The sequence below is a fragment of the Lepidochelys kempii genome, chromosome 3 (genome assembly GCF_965140285.1).
Source record: "Lepidochelys kempii isolate rLepKem1 chromosome 3, rLepKem1.hap1, whole genome shotgun sequence".
Lineage (NCBI taxonomy): Eukaryota > Metazoa > Chordata > Testudines > Cheloniidae > Lepidochelys > Lepidochelys kempii.
The window spans coordinates 196,345,807-196,371,513 of NC_136382.1; the positions used below are offsets into that span (position 1 = coordinate 196,345,807).

Here is a 25,707-nt window from a genome sequence, read left to right on the forward strand (position 1 = left end):
ATGTTCTGATCAAGACCAAGGCAATAAGTTTACTCTTCTGTGTAAAGTTACTTGTCTTTGTGTTTGCAGGTTTGGAGCCTTTGTTTGTGGTTTGACCATTTGTACCATAGTTTCAAGGCTAACAATCTACTAATAAATCTGTTTTACCGAAGATATTTTAGGTTTGCTACTCTAATAAATGAGATTGTAGTAAAGAGTCTCAGGGCACAGAAACGGACGGACCTTGCGAATATCATATGTTATGCTCGTGGCCTGTGTAGAAAAGATTACACGCTGCCTAAGTTTGGCCTTGTGATTTTTTTTATTAGGTTACTAATATTAAAATGTTTGAAAATAAAACTGAAATCCCTCCTGTGTGTACAATGGATGATTAAGCCTTTTTAGGGCCTTGAGGGGAAGCACAGACTTTGAGAAAGGGGATTAATTATTTGAAGGAAAAAAACTGTCATTGACCTTAAAAAGGTGTACACCAAACTGTGGAGCTATTTTAAGTATTAAAAAGAAAATCAACATTTCCACAGAGAGAAGAAGGAAATATTCTTCCTTTAGAACAGTAAAATTATGCTACCAATGATGTCACCCCCATCTTTACTCCCTAATTGCCCAGTACAAAGGGGTGTGAGTTAAGGACAGTATCAGCCTCAAGTGTAAAGCAGAATATAACTTTAAAGCCAAATGCAATACAAAACCCACAGAAACTAAAATTCAGCGTGTATATGGAAATGCATTTTTCATTTGGAGGAAAGAGAAAAGCATTGAAAATAAACTGTAGGCCTAATAAATGCATACACCAGAGGATAATATTTGTTATGTACTTTTTGAGTGCCGTAATTACTTAAGTAAAGACAGTGGTGATATCAGTTTAAGCTTTCTGGAAAAAGATTTGAGCAGGAAATATATAATGTATTTAAGCTTAATATACGCTATTGCTTTTATACTATCCCGGATGGGCATTGTGCTTCACAGACTTTGTCGCTGCCTCAAAAAACTTTGTAGTCTAGGGGCCTGATTCTTCTGTCACTTACACCAGTGTAGATCAGGAGTTAACACTATTGACTTTCATGATCAGGTTCATGATATAAAGCAAACTATCATCTTCATGAAGCAAAGCATCAGATGAAAAGATAAGTCTGTCAAAAACTGGATTTCATTTTTTTTAAATGAACGCATGGTATCCTAGATGGCATTGTGCCTTCTACAATAAATATAGTCTGACAATCTCAGTAGCGTGATCTAGTCTTTTCATGTGTGTATAATAGGAAGTTATACCACACACACCTCCCTCCTCTCCAACCCACTCATTGGATCCGGCAAATAGACTGATGGGCTTTTCCCGTCCATCAGGAAGGCAGGTAGTCTGTGGGAAATTAAATTTTTCATCTCACTAGACCTGCTTACCACTTTCTCTGCCTCTCTTCCTCCTAGACTTCACATTAAAAATGTCTTTTTGCTGAAAAAAGGCCAATGGTAGCATAGGAAAAAAACACATTGGAATCTTAATCGAGGTACATGGGCAGAAGAGAAACAGCCAGTTGCTTTTAAATCCAGAAAACAGGGCTGCTGCATCAGTGATTAGGGATGACATGAGAGCAAACACTATATTGGACTCCTTCATAAGAATTACTGGGAAAATGTGGAGTCCTGATCCTACAAATTTTGGGACTTCCCATGAATTTAAAGTTAAGCACGTGTGTAAGTGTTTTGTTTGCAAAATTGGGGCCTAATTGTGGGGTTTTTAGTCATCACTTAACATGGAATTCCCTTTATTATAAGACCCTTTGTATTTTGGACAGAGTAATTTTGTTTACTAAAACGTAGTATATTGATATATTTTACATTAGTGAAACTTCATTGGTTTCAGTGTAATTGTCACCATTGTGATAGAATAGAATCAGACTGGTAAGTGTATAATTCACCAGTTAAATTTCAATTTAACTGGGTTTGGTGCTTGTAAATGAACCAGGATACCTAAACTGATTGACTGTCCTGTTGTCCTGCTCTAAATGAATGAGAGGAACGGGATAAGTAAGAGCTGAATGGTTTCCAGATACAGAATTAACATTTTCAAAAAGAAAAGGAGGACTTGTGGCACCTTGGGGACTAACCAATTTATTTGAGCATAAGCTTTCGTGAGCTACAGCTCAATGGCTGTAGCTCACGAAAGCTTATGCTCAAATAAATTGGTTAGTCTCCAAGGTGCCACAAGTCCTCCTTTTCTTTTTGTGGCTACAGACTAACACGGCTGCTACTCTGACACCTAACATGATACAGAATTTATTGGGCTTGTCAATTGCAAGGTCTGTGGTGCTTTTTCGTCTTTAGTGAGTAGAAATAAAGATTTTAGAGCTTGTAGGTAGAACACGAAGAGGAAAATACTGCAAAGCTGAGTGACATCAGTTAAAACTTTCTGCTTTTGCTTCTGAATCAGCATATTTTTATTTTTAAAAGAGACCTCTGTCAATGAATATATTGTGTGTGGTGGTTTTTTTTAATTGCAGCATTTTAGAAAAGGCTAGTCTGGCATGAACTACAGTTGCTAACAGCCCATAATGCTAGCTCTGTGTTTAGAAAATGATGGTAATTTACTACAAAGAGACTTTTATTCTAGTATTTTTAGCTCACAGCAGAGTATTTAATGAATCTCTACTTAGGCTCATTGAACTCGCCATCTCCCCCCCCCCCCCCCCGCATGTTAACTGTTAAGATGCTGACAGTTTAATTTGCATTTTGTAAAGCTGAGTTTTGAGTTAGCAGTTCAGTAGACTTCATTAATTAACTCCTCAAGGTGCTGTGCACCAATCAGTTCTCCCTCTGGTGTCAGAATAAACCAAAAAATCCCAGGCAGGGTCTATAGACTTAATAGCAGCCACAGGAAAGACTAATGTATACGTGGTCCCATTTGATCAGAAAATACTGCGATAATCATGTGGCTGAGAACCGGACATGGAAGTACAACTGGTAGAAAAACCTCAGCACTTGGTTGTGCTTTTTCCCTCTGAATTTTCAAATAAAAGCTTTGTCAAATTTGGCAAACTTCAGCCAGGTCCCCTTCAAAGCATGAAAGCATTTGTTCTATCACTTACATTACAGCCAAATTCTGCTTTCAGTATAAATGTAGTCAGTGAAGTTGTTGCAGGTTTCCATTGGTGTTTGCTTCTTGCATATATATTGCTTGCTCCCACAACATATGGTTTGATACAAGTGTGTTGGTCCTTTATGTGGTTTGAAGTATTCCTAAGTGCCTCTATTGTTTAATTAACAGAAGAGATGTGGAAATAACCTTTCCCCCTATCCCTTAGCCTAAGTATACCCAAAAATCTATGGGGACAAAGTGGGTGAGGTAAGATTTTTTTATCAGACTAACTTCTGAACACCAACAGAAGTTCTCTCTCTCCAAGAAAAGTTGGTCTAATAAAAGCTACCTTGTCTCCAATATCGTGGGACCAATACAGCTACAACAACATTGCATATTAAAATCGGACTCTCTCTCTGCCTGTCACAGCAAGAGATAAACGTTTCCATGATTGAGATGAAGATGTAAAGAAGGGGAGGGTAGAGAACTCTTAGGAAAGTTGCTTTCTTTTCTAGACTGCATTTAAAAATATTCTGTTTTTGAGTTTGATCCGTTTGACAGCTTTGTGGACATGAGGTCCTCAATCTTTCCACAAAATGCATACACCCTGGACAGCAACAGTGAAAACTACCCAACCCTCCTGACTCTTCCCTGCTCTGGAGGAACCAGTTCTAAGGGTGAAAGTATCCTCCATTCACCATGACTGTTCAGTAGTTAGGTTTTTCTGCTGAGACTGCCAATAAGGATGCAAATTAGTGTCCATTATGATGGTATCTTTTGTGGTAGTAACAGCTGTCCTTTAGGAGCTGACTGAGATCACCAGCTCATTACATGTAAATCACCAAACAGCCATAGAATAATGGTTTTCAGCCACTGCGAGCCTTGCTAATACTTATGCATGAGTCACTTTGCTTATATGAATAATCACATAGAGTTTAATAGAACTACTCGCATGCATAGGAGTATGCAAGATTTGGCCCCTTTGCTATATCTGAAGCAATGATCTTGAGGTGAAGACCTGTTCCCAGTACTCTGAGTTGTCAAGTCGTCTTCCCTTCTGAACTTCCAAAAATGTAAATGGACAAGGCTTTTGTTTTTGGAGTAAAAATTGTATTTGTTTGAGATCAAAGTTCTGCAATTGAGGAAGGAGCATGGCTGATGAGGAAGACACGAAGAATTTTAAACTCGCTTGATGTCTGTACAATATCTAACACAATGGGGTTGAACCAGCCATTAGGTACTACTGCGTTATAAATTGTTAGCTTTCATGTAAATTCTTCAACTGGTAGATTGGCTGGGCTAGTGGGTTCTGTCCCCTAAGACAGTGGCTCTCAACCTTCTCAGTCTACTGTACCCCCCCCTTCCTCTTGCCTACCCCCAAATTTCACCTCACTTTAAAACATCTTGCTAACAAAATTGGACATAAAAATACAAGTCTCACAGCACACTATTACTGAAAAATTGCTTGCTTTCTTTTGCCCTATAATTGTAAAATCAATTGGAATATAAATATTGTACTTATATTTCACTGTATAGTGTATATAGAGCAGTATAAACAAGTCATTGTGTGAAATTTTAGTTTGTACTGACTTTGCTAGTTCTTTCTATGTAAGCTGTTGTAAAACTAGGCAAATATTTAGATCAGTTGTTGTATCCCTTGGAAAACCTCTGCATACTCCCAGTGGTACATGTATCCTAGTTGAGAACCACTGGCCTAAGAGCTGTCTATGGCATGTCTGACAATGCCTCCTTTTCAAAGGAGGAAACAATAGACTTTGAGAAGGGTGTTCAGCTAGGAAAGCTTCATAACATTCTCTCTCTAGTCTGATTAGTTGTTGGGAGTCTGAGAGGCTAGATCACCTCACAAGAACCTTTACAAGCTTAGAAAATAAAAAATTGCTTTCAGTTCCTTATTGAACTGTTCTAGATGGTAAAACTGAAGAAAGTTTCCTTGACATGGAAAAATTACTGACAAGGTTCTAGGGGCAGGAGATCTGATAACTACTGAGTTTTCAGCTGCTTGTGCTGAAGATCTTGACTACCATTGTGCCAGGATAATTGATCTTTTAGATGTGAGATTTCAAGGAGACTGCTGAATTGTATTTCTATAATCTTGCATTAACCTTGTTTGACTCTTAAAAGACTTTCTTGTCTTATGAAAGATTAAAAAGGCACATTATTACTGATCACAGAAATACAGGGAATTGAGAAAGAAAAGGCTTATTTAAATAAATCCAGTCTATTCTGCCAGATCAGGAGGGTTTCCTACAGTGAATCCTTAAGTACTTTGTCCAGTTCTAAATGATTGATGCAAATAGACCTCCACCACTTTCCTAGAAGACCCTATAATATAATATTGAGTGTAATTTTCAATTTTGTGAAATTCCAGTAAGACTACTTAGAAATTTCATTGGGAGACTTTTTATTTAAACTTGATTAAGGTTCTTGCAGTTCTTGGTGGGGAGTCCACAAAAGGTCTGGGTAAAGGATTCTTTTTAAAAGTCATAAATGATTTTAAGAAAACATGATTGTCTATAACACTAAAAACAAAGACAAACCTGACAAAGGCTTTGTCTGTACTTTTCAGCCATTGGTGCAAACCCCCAGTGTAGAAATGACTTGCACTAGTGTGAATCGTGCTAGAGGACTGTAAGGGCTTAAACCAGTACGGCTGAAATTCCATTGTAGAGCATGCCCAGGTTTCATTGCAAACAGGGTGGGGAGGGGACATGTTCAGAGCTGACATAAATGGTGTATCATTTCAAAAAATTGGGAGTAATTACATATCAAGGGGATAGTGTCACAAGAAATGCAACTAACAAGGGCAGTGAGAAGGTACATGAGGAGGCTGAAGGCCTCCCCCTTGGATTCCTTAGCATGTGTTACACCCGCTTACACTGACTTACCCATGTGTAACATATGTCAACATGTATGCCACCTCTGAATTTGTCACTGAGGGCCTGAGTTTTGTAGGTACTTGAGTTTGGAGTTGTTGGTGTTTAGTACTTCTGAAAATCAGGCCTTCCATGTGCAATTGACAAAATCTTATATGCTTGCATTTAGCATAAAAAGCTGGAGAATTTTAGTTCAAAAACATTCATGCAAATTACTGCCTTCCTCTGGCAGTGGAGGAACAGTTGTTCCCATGATCACAATAATTGGTTTTGTAATTCTTGAATTTTCTCCTAGGGGAATAAGATCTTAATGTGGTTGTATCCCCCCAAAATGAGTTTGGTTTGGATTCCTCTTAGCTTAACAAAAATTAATTAGGGTGTGTTTTAGATTTAGGTGTGAACAAAATCTTTTTGTATTGTGGTTTCCAAGTTAAAAGATAACTCTCTTTAGAAGTCTGAAGTGGTGCATCAAAAGAGGCTGTTGTCCTGGCTGAATTGGTGTTTAACATGAAACGTGATCCACTGTTTTGGTCAATGGTAAGAGTCTCTATGGTCTCTGTTCTGTAGTCCTCTTCTCCAGAATGAGGTTGCTTGGCCGTCTGTTTATGTAATTCTTTAAAGAGGTTTATTCTCCTCTGAACGTGCATGTGTAATTCCCATTACAGCTAGTGAGAGGCAGAAGGTCAGAACCTGACTTTGGGGCTGGCAGCTGCATTTTTCCAGGGCTCTCCACAGAACAAATTTTTACCTGAAAAATAGCAAGGGGAGAACATTCCAGACCTTTTCACACCAAAATCAAAACTGCTATCTCTCAGATCTTTTCCTATATCCTCTGGCCCTGCCAGCATGAGGCAGCTTTAAGTATACTGCTCAGTACTCTTACAAGTAAGCAAGGCACAGAAAAATCTTTCTTACCACACCATTTTATTTACCGGTCTAATAGTATTCCCTAATGGACAGTATTGCAGATTCCATGGTAGTTAAATGACTGAGCGGCAAATGTCAAGATTTTAAGGACATCCAATGTACATTTCAGAAGAGGAAAAAGCAAAGTGCTGACTATAAAATATGATGGCTAAGGCAAAAGTGGCAGTATGCAGAGAAGACTGAACTTTGATCTCTTCCGCAGCCTCTGTTCTTCCTATCTACATTTTATAAATGGGTTAGTCATTAAAGAGAGGACTAGAAATATAGGGGTGTCGTTTTTGACATTTAAAGGCGATGAATAGTTGCTTGTAACATGCTTTTGCCCAGACCAACATGGAGGTAAATCCATTTTATATTGAGCAATGCTTCAGTGTACTTGCATGGAGAAACACTAGAGAAAGCAAAACAGGAAATGCTGTTGCAGTTATGGCTAATAAAGATGGTGACAGGCTGTTCCAGGCCCATGTGCTTCAAGACACCCAATACAGGCCCAAACCTACAGGCTCTCCGTGCCTAGGCTGTATCTTGCTAATGAGCTCCATCACAGGGGAAGATGTGGCCCCAAGAAGTCCTTGGTAGTTTGTCTCCAGCAGAACTGCGCTGCCAGGGTGTAAGGGCAATCCCACTGGGGAGCAGAGCTGGTGTGTAGGCAGAAAGAACGAGGAGTACTTTCTTTTTGCTGATATAGACTAATACGGCTACCACTCTGAAACCTGTGCAGGCAGAGTGTCTCCATGGTGTTGGCTCTTGAATTCCTGGACTCAGTTCACCGTGGGCGGTGTGGGGGGCTGGTGATGTGGCCTGTTGATGTGATGTTTATGTAAATATTCTTCAGTGAGTAAGGGGTTCAGGACTGAGCCCTAAACTTGTAGGTTATTTAAAAAAAAACCTTCCCTTTTAATCTTTTGAGATAATAACAATTAAACACTCCCCACGTGCCTGCCTGTACTAACTTTGATCATCAAACCAGCAGGCAGGTTTTCTTTCTGGATTGTGACTTCATTGCATGTGAATTCCTAAGGAGTCATGGCCAGTAGTCTCAAACCTAAGTGCCTAAAATGAGCTCCTAAATCGATGCTTAGGCTCCTAAATAAAAGTGCCCTGATTTTCAAAAGGTGCTGAGCATCTGTAGCTCCAGTTGAAGCTAATGAGAGCTGCTGGTGGTGCAAATTACTTAAGCACTTACGTTTGAAATGTTTTGCCCTAAATTCTTTGGTCTCCCATAATTGGACGATTGACTCGTTCAGTATGTTACTAGATATGACCTTATGTTACTGGGCTGTGTGCAGGCAAAAATCAAGTAATTGAAAACACTAAGGTAAGGTTTTAAATCCATTATTTGTATATGGACTGAAAATGGACTGACTTTAATTTGACTCCTCACCCCCACCCCCAGAATAAATAAATACTGGATAATCTCTCAATCCCAAATGTGAGAATTACCTGTAACATAATTTATGACACATATCAACAGGTGACTTGTGGGACTAGGTTAATTGCTCTTAATATCAAGAGCATCTAAATATTTGCCAGTAAGCTGTGAAAGGCACTCAAAGCTTTGTTTCGTTAGGGCCCAATCCTGCATTGCTGAGCATCACTTAAGTGCTGAACACGAGACTCCCATTCAGGGTTCATGGTATTTTGCAAGAGAGACTAAACAGCTACTGTGAGCGTTCAAACAAGTCTTTAATTTAGCTGGCTTTGTCGCTACTATGTACGTACGTTCTACTTTGGGTCATTTTTTCACCCTGTGTTTCAGATTAAATATTCTGTCACAAGTTTTTTGCCTTCCTTTGTAGTTTTTCAAGTGAAAGATTTAAGGTCTCACCTGGGTCACCCTAGACAGTGTGGTCTAGTGGTTGGAACATGGGACCGTGAACCAGAACACCTGGGTTCTACACCAAGCTGTGCTGCTGACTTGCTGAATGGCTTTGTGCAGGTCATTTAATCCACTGTGCCAGAGTTTCCCCATCTGTTAAATGCAGATAACGGTTCCCTGTCTCAGGCATGTGAGGATTGATTTAGGGTTTGTAAGGAGCTTTTAAACATGTGAAGTTCTGTGCAAGTACCAAGGCTCCCATGTGCTACAGTAATACAAATAATTAATCATTTATTTTATTGATTATTAACCGTAAGTTGTTTTGTTGGGATGGGAAGATAAAGGTTGTTACCTGCACAAACGCCTACATCAAGTGCGTGAGTTGAGCTGAGCTATCCTTGATTAGTGGATTGAGTTTAGTATGTGGAACTCTTGAGTTCAGATCCTTCTTCTGTTACTCAGTCTCTAAGGGGCAAGTCACTTAACCTGTCTGTTTCCTTAGCAGTATGAGTATAGCTGTACTACCGGAAATTATTCTCATTAACAGATGGGGGGAATAATTCAGGGCTTTTTCTGCAAATAACAGGCTGTTCACTGTGTCTGCATTCATATCCCCTGTGTGTTCTGTCCAGAAGTAGCTCTAGTGAATAAATTTACTGGAAGGGAAATTTAAAAAAAAACAAACAACAAATTTTAAGGTAATTTTAGAGAATCTGTGGTAAAACCGTTGTGAAACTTTAATCACGGGTATTTACACTAAAAGTCAGGTTCTAAGAATTAAACTCATCCTGTCTGGAGACAGAAGCAATACCATGTGACCTCTGTGTCCAGTCAAAACTTACTGTAGTATCACATACTTGCACTTAACTGCTCACACTCAACAGCACAAGAATTATTATTCAGCAAATAATTTTGAACACAAATATATTTGATAAAACTTATGTGCTCATGGACAATTAATGATCAGAAAATATATTCTTCATTCTAGTCTTCTTACTAGGCAACCTCCCGTCTTGAGGGTCTACCCTAAAGCATCACCAAGCATATCTAGTGCAGTTCTACATCACTTATGTTAAATAATCAGGAAGGGTAAATGAAAGCTCTATTGCAGATTCATTCTGCCATGGCAACATTAAACCCTATCACCACACTTAAATTAGCCTCTTTCTAGGCTATATTTTGGTGATTCCAGGAGTTAGACTGCCTTCAAGTAACTGGAATTGTGTACGCTCTTTTATATACATGGCAGAAGCAGTTATTCAAGACCAACTGAAACATGGGAAAACAGTGTATATGAAATGATTCCACTACTGCAGCAGGTCTGGCAGACCAAAAGATAGACATGTGGAACAGTATATGGTTATGCTGGATGTGCAGGCTCACTTAAGCCATTGTGTATAGCTGATTTGCAGACAGTAACTAATTTCTTTGGCATCTTGCTAATTTGTTTTACCTTTATTTTACAGGAAATAATGAAAAAAGTCTGCCAAGGCTCTTGATCAGAGAACTGGAATTTGAGAAGAAGTCACTAACTAAGCTCATGTTTTCTCCTGATCAAGAAAATCATCCATCTAAAACACCAGTAAAATATGGTGAACTGATTGTATTAGGGTAAGTGTCTTGTTTAGAAATGAGTGCATAGCAGTGAGGTCAAATGTTAGATTACTGCAGTGCCTCTGCAATGAAAAGTGAGCCAATCACATGAGGCTTTGATAGGGCTTTGAACTGTTGTGTGGAAGACCTGGGTTTGATTTCTAGCTCCATTCTCTTGCTTTCCAGGCCAGGCAAGCTATGTGGTATTAAACACCCAGCATACTAATGACCTCTTCAGAGATCCCAGTCTGTGGCTGGAAAGACAGGATCTTTGATAACATAGAAGGAAATCCTCCTTTTTAAAGTCTTGTCTAGACTAGGATAAACAAGGTTTTATTAAAAGCACGCTAGCTAATGTATTTTAGAATCCTAGTGCAGACTAGGCAAATTGATCAGCCAATGTGTTACAGTACAATGTGATCTGTGGGGGCTGCTCCTGTCTACAGTAGGGTGTTAAAACATGTTAACAAACATACTTTGTAAAAAACATCTTTTCTCCTAGTCGAAGTAAGCCCTAATTAGAGGAAAGGGGTGTTTGTTATTTATCTGAGATCTTCTCTGGAAAAAATAGTCCTTTTGCAGTAAGTGTTACTCATAGGAGTCGTCCTTCTGTTATACAAGCAAATTGACGATAATGCTACTTGTAACAATAAATCTTACACATTTACCAGCTTAGGGCCTGCTCCTGCTCCCTTTGACGTTGGTGTGAGCAGGATTGGGCCCTAAACGTGCACACATGGTTTTCTCCATCTGTTTTTCTGACTGCACCATTTAATTCTGTACACCCAGAGAGATGTCTGTATACCATATTCATCTATTCTCAAGCTTATAGTCCTGTGCAGCTGTCTAGCGGCTTCTTTTTTCATAATACGTTATTTACCACAAAGATTGTTTACAGTGAAACTTGGTTTTTAGATTACAACACAATACTTGTTTAGCAGTTGGTCCAAATTAATTTAAAAACCATTATTTCTTCATATATTTTATCTGCATAATGGCTTTTTTTCACAGGTATAATGGCTCTCTGCCAAATGGAGATCGAGGAAGAAGGAAAAGTAGGTTTGCTTTATTTAAAAGACCCAAGGCAAATGGGGTGAAACCCAGCACCGTGCATATTGCCTGCACTCCTCAAGCAGCAAAGGTAAGTTTGACAGTTTTAGTTGTAGGCCAGAGTCTGCTCTTTGACACCAGTGTACATCTACTGAGCTCAGTGTAATTACCCAGATGTAAAACTGGTATTGGACGCATCAGGCTCTGTGTGGGAAATGGTTGGGAGGTGTCTGTCCCGTTGGTGCCTTTCACCTACTGAAAAAGAAACCATTTAACACAAATCCAGTGCCCAGTCCTCACCACATAACACAAATAACTACTAAGAGTTAAGCTGGTCATATTGTTTTTCCTCCAGAACATGCTACCAAGGTGTACTTCAGATTTCCTGTTTTCTCAGTCTATCTAACTAGAGATAGGTCTGTGCTTCGTCTGGAGCTGTGCACTTCGAATACACCTGCTACTCAGTCCACTGGTGGTGGTGGTCAGCCACAGATGGGGAAGGGGTGAAAGGAGCTGTTTCACAAAAAGTGTTGCAAGGGGCTTAAAATCAAGTGTCAGATCCTCCCTAGGAGGAAGAGCGGGGAAGGTTTTAAACCTAGGAAGGAGCACTGATGAAGCTTAAAGTGTAAAAGGTGATAACTACTGTGTCTGGGCTCCATGCGCACTTGCACTGGAACCAATCGTGCCAAATGCCGAATATTTTCAGCGAGCTGCCGAGTGCCCACTGCTCCCGCTGAAATCTATGGGAACTGAAGATGCTTAGCAGCCTGACAGGAGGTACTCGGCAGGTTTCAGATTCAGGCCTATGACTAAACACAGTGGAGCCAATGTGGTCCCACTCTCATGTGTAAGGGCTATAGGATCTGACTCTGTTAGTATCTCTAAATGCTCTGACAATAGGGAGTACCAGTTTATACACCTTTAGCTCAGGGAATTACATAAAATAGCTGGGTGCTTTTTTAATTTGGGAGAAGTATAGAAGAGGGGTTTGGTTCTGATGCTGTAATCCAGTTGATGTGCTCACAGCTCCTATTGAGTTCACTATTTCTCCAGCCTCACAAGTACTTCATTCACAAGCAGACTATGAAGACCTACTTGTTCAGTTATAGACAACTAGCCATTGTTTTGCAAGTCAAAAATGGCACAAACCTCCAAAACCCTGGCTGACAAACTGAAAGTTTAATGTATTTTGCTAGATATCTTGCATCCTGTGTTGAGTAAATTTCCATTTCCTTTGCTTTGCTAGCAGCACTTACTGCTTTTTGTCCAGGTAGCTTACTAATCACCCCATGATATCACAGTGTATAAAAGGGCTGTTAAAATAAAATCCACGCCTCTCACCCCTCCTTTGCTGTTGCAAAAGGTCAGGATGTGGAGGTTTTACAAATGCAATGCTAGTATTTTTAGCCTTTGCCATGCTTAATCATTCTTCGCATCTTTTGTATCTAGGCCAAAGTGTGTCCAACACTAGTCATGACTAATGTGTCTGTCACATAACACGTGTCTTGTTTCAGTGTGGTGAAGGGACCAGTTGGGTCTTTCTGGATCAGTCCTGCGTTATTTTATTTTTTAACTCTGGTGTATGAACAGTGACACACCTTTAGCAAATTTGCACCTGTGAGTTTGTGCAGTCATCAAGCACAACAGAAGGCTGGCTATATTCCTAGACCTGAGCATAGAGTTTGTATCCAGCCCACCAATGAGGGCAGTGCCAAGCTGCAGCAGCCAGGGGAAATTCTGGAGGGGTTGGGACTCAGAAGGCACTGCCCCTTCCAGAGCTCTGTAGATGTGCAGGAGGCGTGTTCGCAGTGTGCCATGCTCTGTTGTGGATTGTTCCTCCAGGGCTGCTAGAAGGGAGCAGACTTGCACTTCCCAGATTGCCGTGATTGTGTCTGGAACTTGAATGGGGGAGAGTACATGGTAAAGAGAGTCCTTTGAACCCTCACTCCCCACCTTCCATGCCCCTACACAAGAGCCTGGCATAGTCTGGCCCTTAATGTTTGTTGTAAGCTACATAGCTTACTTACTATCTCTACAAGGTGTTGCAGAATTTCTAATCTGCTGGGGCAGCACCTCCTTATGGGGAGTGGGTAGCATGTACTTTCTTCCACAGTTGGCTAACTCCACTAGATGCGGTGGAGGAGGAGGATCACGGCCCCACCACTTGTAACTGTGTTAACCGGGAGCATGCAAGGACTGCAACTGTCAGCAGCTATTGAGAGGAGGAATTAAACAGGGAAAGCTCCTTCCACACTTACGTCTGTACATATCCCTGTAAGAGGTGGCTTCAGTCTCCCCCAGAGCTCTAGATGTTGGTGTCTTGCATAGCCATGTAGTGAGGAGAGCATTTACCTAACGTCTCATATTGATTACTTCACACTTTTTATCATAGCTTGGATAAATATCACCTCTTTGTTCCAAAGCTGAATTTGAAATTATTTCAAAGCTGTATTTGAAATAACTAAGTGGGTTGCAGGTGATAGTAAAACACTGAATTTTCTAGTTTGGGGGCCATATACAACTCTCATGGACTTAGCACAGCTCATGGAATGCACACTGATGCTTACTGTACTCCACTCACATTCTTTCTAGGGTGCCAGGTCTGGGAAATCTGAGTGCTGTGGTTTTTACCAAGATATCCTTGATTGCTTTTTAAAATGCAAAACCTCTAGATTGCTAAAAAATTAAATTAAGACCATTAAATTAAGACTCAGACGGTGTACTGTGTGTCATGTTTAAAATCAGTATCTGTCTACAGCGAAGCCACAATTTTTGTGCCTTTTTCTTGCGATCTTTTAACTTACAAAATAACATGAGCATTGACTTATCAGTCTAACTACTATAAGTCTACTTGGGTTGTTCCTCTTTGTCAATTGACTAGTGTTTGTTTTCATTTGTGATGCTCAGATATTCTTTATTTTTAATATATATTTTAATTTTCTATAGGCAATAAGCAACAAGGACCAACATAGCATATCGTATACCTTGTCTCGGGCCCAGACGGTGGTGGTTGAATATACACATGACAGCAACACTGATATGTTTCAGGTATGTAAAGCATGTGCAGTATATATTTTTCTTATTATAAGAAAATGGCACAAGACGTGCTCTCGCTCAAATTTTTTTCGGTGTTTGAAGGTAAAACGTTTTTGTGACTAATCCGCCAGGACAAGGAGCAGGGTTCTACTCTTCATTCTGCCACAGACATCCTTTATGGCTGTGGCCAGTCACTTCACTCATCTGTCTTCTGTAAAATGGAGACTAAGGGATAACTGTCTCACAGGGGGAGCTTGAAGCTAAGATCTTGCTTACAAAGTGCTTTGAGAATCAGTCACTAGTAGGTGCAGTGGAAATGCAAGTGTGACTAGTTGGACCAATAACTATTTTGTGCTCTGAAAAAACAGCACAAACTTTTTCAAGAAAGTCTAATAATATTTGAGTGAGTTCTGTACTGTGAAATGTTGGCATGTAGGGCCCACTTCTGATACACCACTGTAAATCCGAAGTCATTCCATTGCCTTCAGTGGAGTCTGCGTATTCAAACAGAATTGGGCCCACAGCATACTTTTAATATCTTACAGCTTTCCTCAAAAGGAAAGGGTTCTGTTTTTAAAAATGAGGGTTTGTTCCTTCTCTCCAGTGATTGAATTCTGTGTTGAAGTTAAACTAATTTGCCATGACTGAGCTACCAAAACAGGGTTTTTTTAACATAAGAACAGTCATACTGGGTCAGACCAAAGGTCCATCCAGCCCAGTATCCTATCTTCTGACAGTGGCCAATGCCAGGTGTGCCAGAGGGAATGAACAGAACAGGCAATCATCTAGTGATCCATCCCCTCTTGTCCATTCCCAACTTCTAGCAAACACAGGTGAGGGACACCATCCTTGCCCATCCTGGCTAATAGCTATTGATGGATCTATCCTCCATGAACTTTATCGGGTTCTTTTTCGAACACTGTTTTTGTCTTGGCCTTCACAACATCCTATGGCAAAGAGTTCCACAGGTTGACTGCGTTGTGTGAAAAAGTACTTCCTTTTGTTTGTTTTAAATCTGCTGTCTATTAATTTCATTTGGCCGCTTGTTCTTGTGTTAGGAGGAGTAAATAACATTTCCTTATTTACTTTCTCCACACCAGTCATGATTTCATAGACCTCTATCATATTCCCTTATGTTCTTTTTTCCAAGCTGAAAAGTCCCAATCTTATTAATCTCTCCTCAAATGGCAGCTGTTCCATAACCCTAATAATTTTTGTTGACCTTTTCTGAACCTTTTCCAAGTCCAGTATATCTTTTTTTGAGATGGGGCGATGACATGTGTGCAGTATTCAAGATGTGGGCATACCATGGATTTATATAAAGGCAACATGGTATTTTCTGTCTTATCTATCCCTTTCTTAATGATTCCCAACACAGAATCATAGAAATGTAAGGCTGGAAGGGATCTCAAGAGGTCATCTAGTCCATCCCTTTGTGCTGAGGCAGGACCAAGAATACCTGACTGGTGTTTATCTAACCTGTTCTTAAACTTCCAATGACGGGGATTCTACAACCTTCCTACTCTATTCCAGTGTTTAACTATCTTTATAGTTAGGCTAGACATTAGGAAAAAAACTTCCTAACTTTCCCTTGCTGCTGCAGATTAAGCACATTACTTCTCAACCTACCTTCAGTGCACATGAAGAACTGATCCCCCATCCTTTTTATAACGGCTCTTAATACGTTTGAAGACTATTCTCAGCTCCCTCTCCATTTGTCTTTCCTCAGGCTAAACATGCCTGGTTTTTTAACCTTTCCTCACAGGTCATGTTTTCTAAATCCTTCATAATTTTTGTTGCTCTCCTGTGGACTCTTTCTAGTTAGTTCACATCTTAGTGTGGTTCCCAAAACTGGACATGGTACTCCAGCTGAGGTCTGACCAGTGCTGAGTAGAGAGGAACAATTATCTTCAGTGTCTTAGATATAGCATTCCTGTTAATACCTCCTAGAATATTAGGCTTTTTTGTAACTGCATCACATTGTTGATTTATATTCCATTTCTGATCCACTGTAACCCCCAGATCCTTTTCTGCAGTATTACTGCCTAGCCAGTTATTCCTCATTTTGTATTTGTGCATTTGATTATTTTCCTTCCAAACTGTAGTTCGTTGCACTTGTTTGTTGAATTTCATCTTGATGATTTCAGATCAGTTCTCCAAGGGCATTTTGAATTCTAATCCTGGCTTGCAATCCCTTCCAGTGTGGTGCTGTCCACAGATTTTATAAGCATACTCCACTCCATTATCCAAATCATTAGTGAAAATATTGACTAGTGCGGGACCCCACTAGATACATCCTCCCAGTTTGATAGTGAACCACTGATAAATACTAAGTGATTTTTTTTTCTCCTTTCCCCAACTAGGTACCTTATAATAATTCTTCACCTAGACCAGTGCTTCTCAAGCTGTCTGATGTGGGGGACCGGCAATTTTTTTTCCCAATGTGCACGGACCACCACTTGAGTAGCACTGACCTAGACCACATTTCCTTTGTTATTTGGGACTATAAAAAGCCTTACTAAAATCAAGGTACATCATGTCTACACCTCCCCCCTCCACTAGGCCGGTAACCCTATCAGAGAAGGAAATGAGGTCAATTTGGCATGACTTATCACCCTATGATCCTCTGGATGCTTGAAAATTGATTGTTTAGTCATTTGTTTCAGTATCTTTCTGGTATTGAAGTTAGTCTGATTTTTGGTCTGTAATTCCACAGGTCATCTAAAGAGGGGGAACAAATAAGCTATCTTTGTAAAAATGTTCTTCAGGCAGGCTTCTTTAAAATCACCTGTGGCAGTCCATGTGGACTGATGGGTTATCCTGCCTAGAAAGCAGAGTACATGCAATAGAAGAAATATATTGACTCCCCACATCCCCTACAGCAAACCCCTCCATTCCCCACCAAAAACTACCCCCAAGTGCCTAGTCTTTCTCTCGCTTTTGTAGTAATGTAATCCACTATACCATGAAAATTGGGAGAGAGGGGTCGTCTGTCAGTTCCATAAATGGGTATGGAATAGGAGAGCTCAGGCAGCAAGTTGTCGAATTCAGTAGCACCCCAGTCATTTGGATCTGGCTATCTGAACATCCTGGATGCAATAGGGTAAAAACTTCCCTTTAAACTCTTCAAGCATTGTAACAAACCCAATGACTTGTTTGACAGGATAGTCAGTTTCATGCAATCCCACCATACTCAGGTGTGTTGAATAGGTCTGCACTGAAGACCTAATTCAGCCAATTGTTTGCAACCAGAAGAGGGGGAACTACCTTGTCAGCAAATGCACTGAAGGTAGATTCCCTCCCGCCCCCCCCCCCCGCCCCAAATGTTGTTCTGTTATGGCAGGGATTTCATTGTAAACGCAAGCTTCTTGTACCTTGTCTCTCCTAACAAGAAGGACCCTGCTTTCCAATGCCCCATCAGAACTGGAGGGCGAACTCACATGTTCCAGGTATTCTTTCTAATCTGTATTTCCAATAGGTCCTAAACCTGGTGTCAAGAATTAGAACATATGGTGGGTTCATGCAGCCATTAGGGGCTCAATCATTCCCCTCCCACCATGATTAAAGGGATCACTTTCCCACTATTTTGACATTGCAGCTGCTGATCTGCTGACTTAGATAATGGGACTCACCTTTCGGATGCAACTGCCCCCAGGGGGAAGTTCTGGCACATCTGACTTCACTACAGTTTTTTATTCTATTGGCTGCTTTCTGCCTCCTGAATAAACAAAATTTTAGAGGTCGTCAAGGAACCATCTCCTGCACCTTACATACTCCAGAAGGGACTATCTCAAATGAAAACAAAAATCTCACACTGGAAGGGGAAAAAACCCCAAGAAACGTACCTGAAGATCATGCAGAAAACCCAAGATGATGATGATGAAGAAAAAGCTGACAGCCATCCAACAGAGGAACAGCTACAACAACTCCAGAGAACCCAAGACAGCAGGTCCCAGCACGTGGATGCTACACAGCCCCTCAGCATCCTCAACCTATCAGACTCTACCTAATTGAAACTAAAGTATCATTCTCTAAAGGACTAAATTCTGCCCCAACATAGAACATGATGCCACACTAACATGTGGAGAACTAGAAGAATTCTTCCGCTGACTGTGCCTCAAGGAATTCTTTCACAGTGAAGATGACACCACCCACAACTATCACATCCCCCACCGAATAAGATAAGAAAAAGAAATAATCTGACTGGATGTCCCACAGCGGAGGAAACTACACACTAAATCATTAGATTGGTTGCTTCAGGAAAAGATACTCTGAAATCCTCAACAAATATTGCAGTTCACCCAATCTTTCTACTGCTGAGAAGATAGTAATACAGTATCTGAAATCCAGCCACCAGAAAGTGATCAAACCTGCAACCAAAGGGGATACCATTGTAGTCTTTAATCATGGCCAACAGACAACTCTAACACCACTTTTTATAATGAATTCTAAGATGCCACACCACAATTCGTACAGGAATTTAAAATTACCATCAAATCCTTCCCCAAACAACTCCAAGAAAAACTCTCCAACTTCATCCCTACAAACCACCCCAGATTCTACATGTTTCCCAGGCAGACCCATCGTATCTCGCCATAGAACTCTTACTGAAGAAGTATCAGGACTCATAGAAACGGCCTTTAAACCACACCACACACACACACAACCAACTTCCTCCAAGACACTACAGACTTCCTCCAGTAACTCCATGACATTAACGACCCCCCAGAACACACACACACTGCCATGTGAATGTCACCTCCCTGTACACCAACATCCCTCACCATGATTGCATTGCTGCCTGCCTCAAATGCCTAGAAGACAATGCACAACGCTCAAAAATCCACCCTAAACACTTTGCCAAACTCATCCTTTTCCTTCTCACCCACAACTGCACATTTAACAACAAACATGTTAGTCCAAACCAGGGGAGCAGCCATGAATTCTAGGATGACTCCCCAGCATGCCAGCCTCTTCATGGACCACCTCAGAGAAGAATTTCTGAAATAATATGCCATGAAACTAATGATATACCTGAGATACACTGATGTGTTCATCTTCTGGACAGATAACCTAAACGCCCTCAGAAATTTCCCATCACCCATTGCGACATGGGCCCATTTGTGATTCACTACTGTGTCAGCAATTCTTATCCGGCCTGACTTACTCACTACACCTCCCACACTAGTGTCATGATATTTATTTAAAAGGTGATGTAATATATTTGAAATTTAATAACACATTGGTCATTAATGTCATTGTGAAATGGAGTAAAACTTCAGTTATGAACACCAGAGTTACGAACTGACCAGTCAATCACACATCTCATTTGGAACTAGAAGTACACAAACAGGCAGGAGCAAACACACAAAAAGCAAATACAGTACAGTATTGTTAAACGTAAACTATACATTTATTTTTCTTCTGCATAGTAAAGTTTCAAAGCTGTATTAAGTCCAATGTTCAGTTGTAAACTTTTGAAAAAACAACCATAACGTTTTGTTTACAGTTACGAACAACCTCCATTCCCGAGGTGCTCATAACTCTGAGGTTCTACTGTGTATGTATTAACACTATATAAGAAATTATGGGTACTCACTGATATTCAGCTTTACAGTTTGTGCCCAAACAAAGGGGTAACAGGTCTCTCCCAGACAGGAGGCAATGCCACAGCTATATACCTGTCTCCTATGTAAATTAAGTATGGTGGAATCAAAACAGTGGAAGCCCCATTTATGTACAGGAGAATCGGAATTGCATAGGAAGGGGAAAACAGCATGAGGTCATCCTGTCTCTTGAACTTTGGAAGACATAAGCAAGACAGAAGTCATGTCTGGTATCTATCACTAGACAGACACAAGGGGCAGGCTCTTGCAAGCTGAGAAAGATGGTTCCTTCAACCAACAAGTTGAAATACCTGGAAATGGAATATAGGTGAGAAACCTGCTTAGGTAAAGATCTTTTATGAAGGAAGACAAGGGAAATGAGCCCCTTGTGTTTCTGTGGAAGGTCCTGATTGATAGAAAGTCAGCCACCTGAAGTGTGACACCCGTCCATCAGTCTCTTTCTAGAACACTCCCACAGTAGCATCAACTTTCTGGACACCATGATCAGCTTCAACAATGGAACCCCACATATGACTATATACAAGAAATCCCTGGATCACCACACTTACCTTCATGGATCCAGCAACCATTCGAGACACATTAAGAAATCTATCTACAGCCAGGCACACACTATACAGGACTTGCTCCAGACAAAGTCTGGGATACACACCTAAACATACTTGCAACCTTCACTTAACAAGGGCACTCCACTGGAGAAGTAGATTGCATCATGGAAAGGATCACCAAAATACCCTGGGAGAACCTGCTTCAGTACAAGGAGGGGAACCCACTGACCACATAGAACCATATAACTGGAAGGGACCTGAAGAGATCATCTGATCCAGGCCCGTGCACTCAAGGCAGGACTAAGTATTACCCCTAGTTTCCCCTAAAGCCCCACACTAGAATCCATATGGGGTATCATCAAACAGTTATAACCCATATTTGATGGGGACCACATCCTAACGAAATCTTTCCCAAACCCTGCTTCTGGCCTTCAAACAACTGTCCAACTTTGTCTTGCTCATCCAGTAGCTAGCTCCCCACCAATCGGGACACACCAACTCAAAGTGACAACAGATGCAAAACCATCAGACACATCTCCACTGCTACAATGATTGATTATCACCCACAATGCACCTGTCTGGCACATATAAAACCCATGAATCTTATCGCAACTTGTGGTGTACCTCGACTATTCTGTGCATAAAATCAATTGATACGCTCTCAAATGAACTCCAACAGAAAAATAAGACAAAAATACCATATCACCTGTGGGCAAACACTTTTCATAAAGCAATCACTTCATATCTGACCTCTCAATCTTCATCCTCAAAGGAAACCTGCACACCTTCAAAAGGCAAACCTGGGAACTTAAATGCATAACTCTGCTAGATGCTAAAGTCCATGGACTCTGAGAGACTGCTTTACAACAATTTGTAACACACTGCACTGCCTGCCAACTCTTAATTGCCTCCTACTTTTTAAGAGGTCTCCTACAGCATGTGTGAACCTGTTATGCTTAACAATCTGCCCCAACTTGTATTTGGGTTAGCCACTTCTGTTACCTTCCCTAGACTTGAAGATGAACTCTGTGAAGCTCGAAATCTTGTAGTCTGCACCAACAGAAGCTGATCCAATAAAAGATACCTTACTTTACTTACACTGGTCCCATTTTATGAGACAGTATGACTACAGCAACGCTACAATCAAATTAGAGGTGGAATAACTTACCAGTTCAGAGGGGGTTAGTCTCAGGTGGTAAAATGTCTTTAGTCTCTGAAAGGTCATGGTTTATTCTTGACCACTTTAAAATGTTTAAGTTTTAAATGTTTTGTACTGTAGCTTCTAAGTCATGTGTGTTTTTCCCTCCTCAGATTGGCCGGTCAACAGAAAGCCCTATAGACTTCGTAGTGACAGATACTGTTCCTGGAAGTCAGAGTAATTCAGATACACAGTCCGTACAGAGCACTATATCAAGGTTTGCTTGCAGAATCATATGTGAACGGAACCCTCCTTTTACAGCAAGAATATACGCTGCGGGATTTGACTCATCGAAAAACATCTTTCTTGGGGTAAAGAGACACATTCTCGTCCCAGCTCAGTGCAGGCTTATATTTAAACTAGTTTATACCTCAGAATAACAGATGAATGGAAGTTCTGTCTTTGTCATTCCTCATAGGAAAAAGCTGCCAAGTGGAAGACATCCGATGGACAGATGGATGGGTTAACCACAAATGGAGTTCTTGTTATGCATCCGCGCAATGGATTTACTGAAGACTCCAAACCAGGGGTATGGAGAGAGATATCTGTGTGTGGAAATGTGTTCAGCCTCCGTGAAACCAGATCAGCTCAGCAGAGGGGAAAAATGGTAAGTGTAGTGAATAACATTTTATGCTGCATATATGATACAGATACATTGTTTAAGGCTGTACCTAGGGCTACATAAGGGCCAGAGTATGCTTGATTGACTTAAACAGTATAGGGCCTTACTCTGTTTTTAGTGACTGCTCATGGAGTAAGATGCTACTCAACCCGAGTAAGACTGGCAGAATCTGGCCCTAAATCATTCATTTATTGTATGTCTACACTGCTGTGCTAAATTTAGTAGCCCAGTCTAGCATGTTGGTCTGTGAGCAGTGGAAGCTTTGCTACATCATGATGTGGGCTTTTTAAAAGTTTTTAAAATTATTTCCTAACCCTCCCTTTTCACTTGCATCTTTACTCACATTTTTCTCATTTTGTGGGGGAGGGGGATTCCCACAGTTCTTTGGATGTTTCAGAGTTAATGTAATGTAAACCTTGCTCTAGAAAGATGCATGAGATATAAAACCAGACTTGTCTTGATATGACTTTTTTTCCTGAGTAAAAATTTTTTTAAATCAGATGTTTTACTTGTTTTAAGTTGTGGTGCATTTGTTTAGGAAAGATGGTGTGCTGATTGTGTGTGTGTGTTTGCATACACTACTACTAACTTAAAACTAATGTTGCTTGCTCCCATGGCAAACTATTGCTCTTTCTTTAATCGACTTAGCTGGATGCATGATCAGGAAGGAGCTCATGATGATTAGGCATGTGGGTGCTTTTGGTGGCTTCAGTTTTAGGGTCCTGAACTTGAGACATAGTTAAAGGTGCCTGATTTTCAAATAATTCTGAGCACCTACCCTCTAAATATCAAGCTCTTTCAGATCTCAGATTGAGCACCCAAAATCACTGCTAGTTGAAACTCTTGGCCGGAGCTCCCTAGCCAGGTTTTACAGTTGTTTTCTTCAAAATCTATACAGCCAGTTTGAGTAACTTTGTGATCTCTGCATTTCCATCCCAGGTTGAGAATGAAACCAACCAACTCCAAGATGGCTCATTAATCGATCTGTGTGGAGCAACGATGCTGTGGCGAACTGCCGAAGGCCTTTCACGCACTCCTACGGTGAAGCACTTGGAAGCTCTAAGACAAGAAATAAATGCCGCCAGGCCTCAGTGCCCTGTAGGGTTTAACACATTAGCATTTCCTAGTATGAAGAGGAAAGATGTTGTAGATGAAAAGCAACCGTGGGTGTATCTGAACTGTGGCCACGTACACGGCTATCACAACTGGGGAAACAAAGAGGAAAGAGATGGGAAGGATAGAGAATGTCCCATGTGCCGCTCTATTGGCCCCTATGTGCCTCTGTGGCTTGGATGTGAAGCTGGATTTTATGTAGATGCAGGACCTCCAACTCATGCGTTTAGCCCATGTGGACATGTGTGCTCAGAAAAAACAACTGCATATTGGTCCCAAATTCCTCTTCCTCATGGTACTCACACTTTTCATGCAGCCTGTCCGTTCTGTGCACATCAGCTGGCTGGCGAACAGGGTTACATCAGACTTATTTTCCAAGGACCTCTTGACTAATACGCGTGTCTCTCAGGACTTCATTAAATTTATAAGCTAAGCAATTCTGATTTTAAACAAACTGTCTATTTCATATTCTCTGGGTTTTGACAGTTTGCATTAAAATGAAGATTTTTTTGTTTTGTTATAGCAGCTAAATCCCTTTCTAGATGAGGAAAAGCCTGGAAACAACGAGATTATGGGGAGGAAAGGGAAAGTTCCTGACTTTGTTTAATGTCTACTTTTGGAGAAGGGGAGGGAATTTATGCATAGCGAAATTCAATGCCTTCAATTTAATGTTTTTGAATGACATGTCCTTGGTGTGTTAAAAGTTGCTTTTGGGGGGGGGGGGGGCAGTGTATAACTGTGGGTAAATGTGGTCAGTTCAAAGGACATTAGTTTACAGCTTGGATGCAAACATTGTAAAATATAGCAACATGTATATTAACTTTTTCTATTTATCTTTATTATTGAAATTATCTTATGGCATTTTGATAGAGGAGGAGCATGGTAGTAGTGTGTGAAATCCATTGACTGGATGCATAGAATAGTCCTTGATGGAGGAAGATTAGAAGAAAACTGTAGAAGTACCTTTTTAAAATCTAGAGTACTATTGAGTTCTTAGAGTAGCCGAATGTTTTTTAAACAAAATTAATGCAAATTACATTGGTGTAAAAATATGCTTTAAACTCACAAAAGATAATTATGATGGACTTTTTAAAATGTCTGTCCATTGGGTAGGACTATAATAAAAGAACTGGTCACAGGAAAACATTTACCTGATTCTTTGAATATGCAATTTTAAACTAGGTTAAGGATTTTTCTCCTTCTGTTAACTAATCTTTTATTTACCATTAGCAATGTTTGAGGTTTTTTATTTATTTAAACAACAAAAAACAAACAGCCAAGACTCATCTGTTCTTCACTGTTAGAAAAAAGCCATGAATTAGCCAGAAAGCTGTGTTCAATTTAAAGAAAATTATTCATTCTGCTTTTAGTCTAATCCCTTAATTTGTATGCAGGGTGGGTAGATGGCACACTGGCTTCATACACTTTGCCTTTCAGCTCCACAGAGCTGGGTACAAATATGTATTTAGGTGACAATTGAAGACATTGCAGCCTTGGAGCTAAGATGTTTGTCCACATCCCCAAACCATCATGTAAACTGGCACAATTGGCAGTCTGTGCTCAGGAAGAGCTCCGATTGAGATTGAGTTGTATTCATGGCGCTTGAGGTGGAGGAAGCTTGTAGAAAAGTTACTCACACCATGGCTGATTAAGTCCGTTTTTAGTCTCACTTTCAATATCCCTCCCTCAAAATGCTCCTCTTTCTTTGCCCCTTCACCCTCCCCGCCACCACCACCAATCCCTTACCTGAAAAGGCCAGTGCATTACATGGAATTTGAGGCTAATCCACCATGCTTTGTGACAAACATTCAAATAATCCTTTTAGGATTGAGGTAAGCTTTTTTTTAAACTAGCTTTTTAAACTGGTTTCTCTACTTTGGATTGGAAATATGTACGGTATAAACTGATAGTAGCAAATTCCCGTACTCTGTAGCATAGCTTTAATTTATCCTATCACAAAGCTGTTCTGAACTTTCCTTGATAAAAACAAACTGAATTGTGTTTAGAAGTCATGAATTATTTACTGTCAAGAATTCTTTCTCCATTTTAAAAAGATACGTATATATATTGTTTGGTTCACTCAGGAAATGTATGTGTCAGGAAACCTGTATTATAAGTTCAAGTAGCTGTCATGTATAAGTAACTGCTGTTACACCATTTCAAAGAAATATAATTGATTTTGACATTTTTCTGGTTTCATGCATTAAGTA

General features: G+C 40.3%; 1 protein-coding gene across 5 annotated transcripts in view; it reads left to right on the forward strand.

Moving 5' to 3' along the window:
• Positions 1-25,498, forward strand: part of PELI1 (pellino E3 ubiquitin protein ligase 1) — a 146,865-nt gene extending 121,367 nt beyond the window's left edge. For all 5 annotated transcript variants that reach the window (XM_073339509.2, XM_073339510.2, XM_073339507.2 and 2 more), the window contains 6 exons: positions 10,180-10,324; positions 11,318-11,447; positions 14,303-14,404; positions 21,876-22,073; positions 22,181-22,369; positions 23,324-25,498. In XM_073339509.2, the coding sequence (XP_073195610.1) occupies positions 10,254-10,324; positions 11,318-11,447; positions 14,303-14,404; positions 21,876-22,073; positions 22,181-22,369; positions 23,324-23,890 (1,257 nt within the window). In that variant the 5' untranslated portion in view covers positions 10,180-10,253 and the 3' untranslated portion in view covers positions 23,891-25,498. The remainder of the gene's footprint in view (positions 1-10,179; positions 10,325-11,317; positions 11,448-14,302; positions 14,405-21,875; positions 22,074-22,180; positions 22,370-23,323) is intronic.
• The last annotated feature ends 209 nt before the right edge of the window (positions 25,499-25,707 follow it).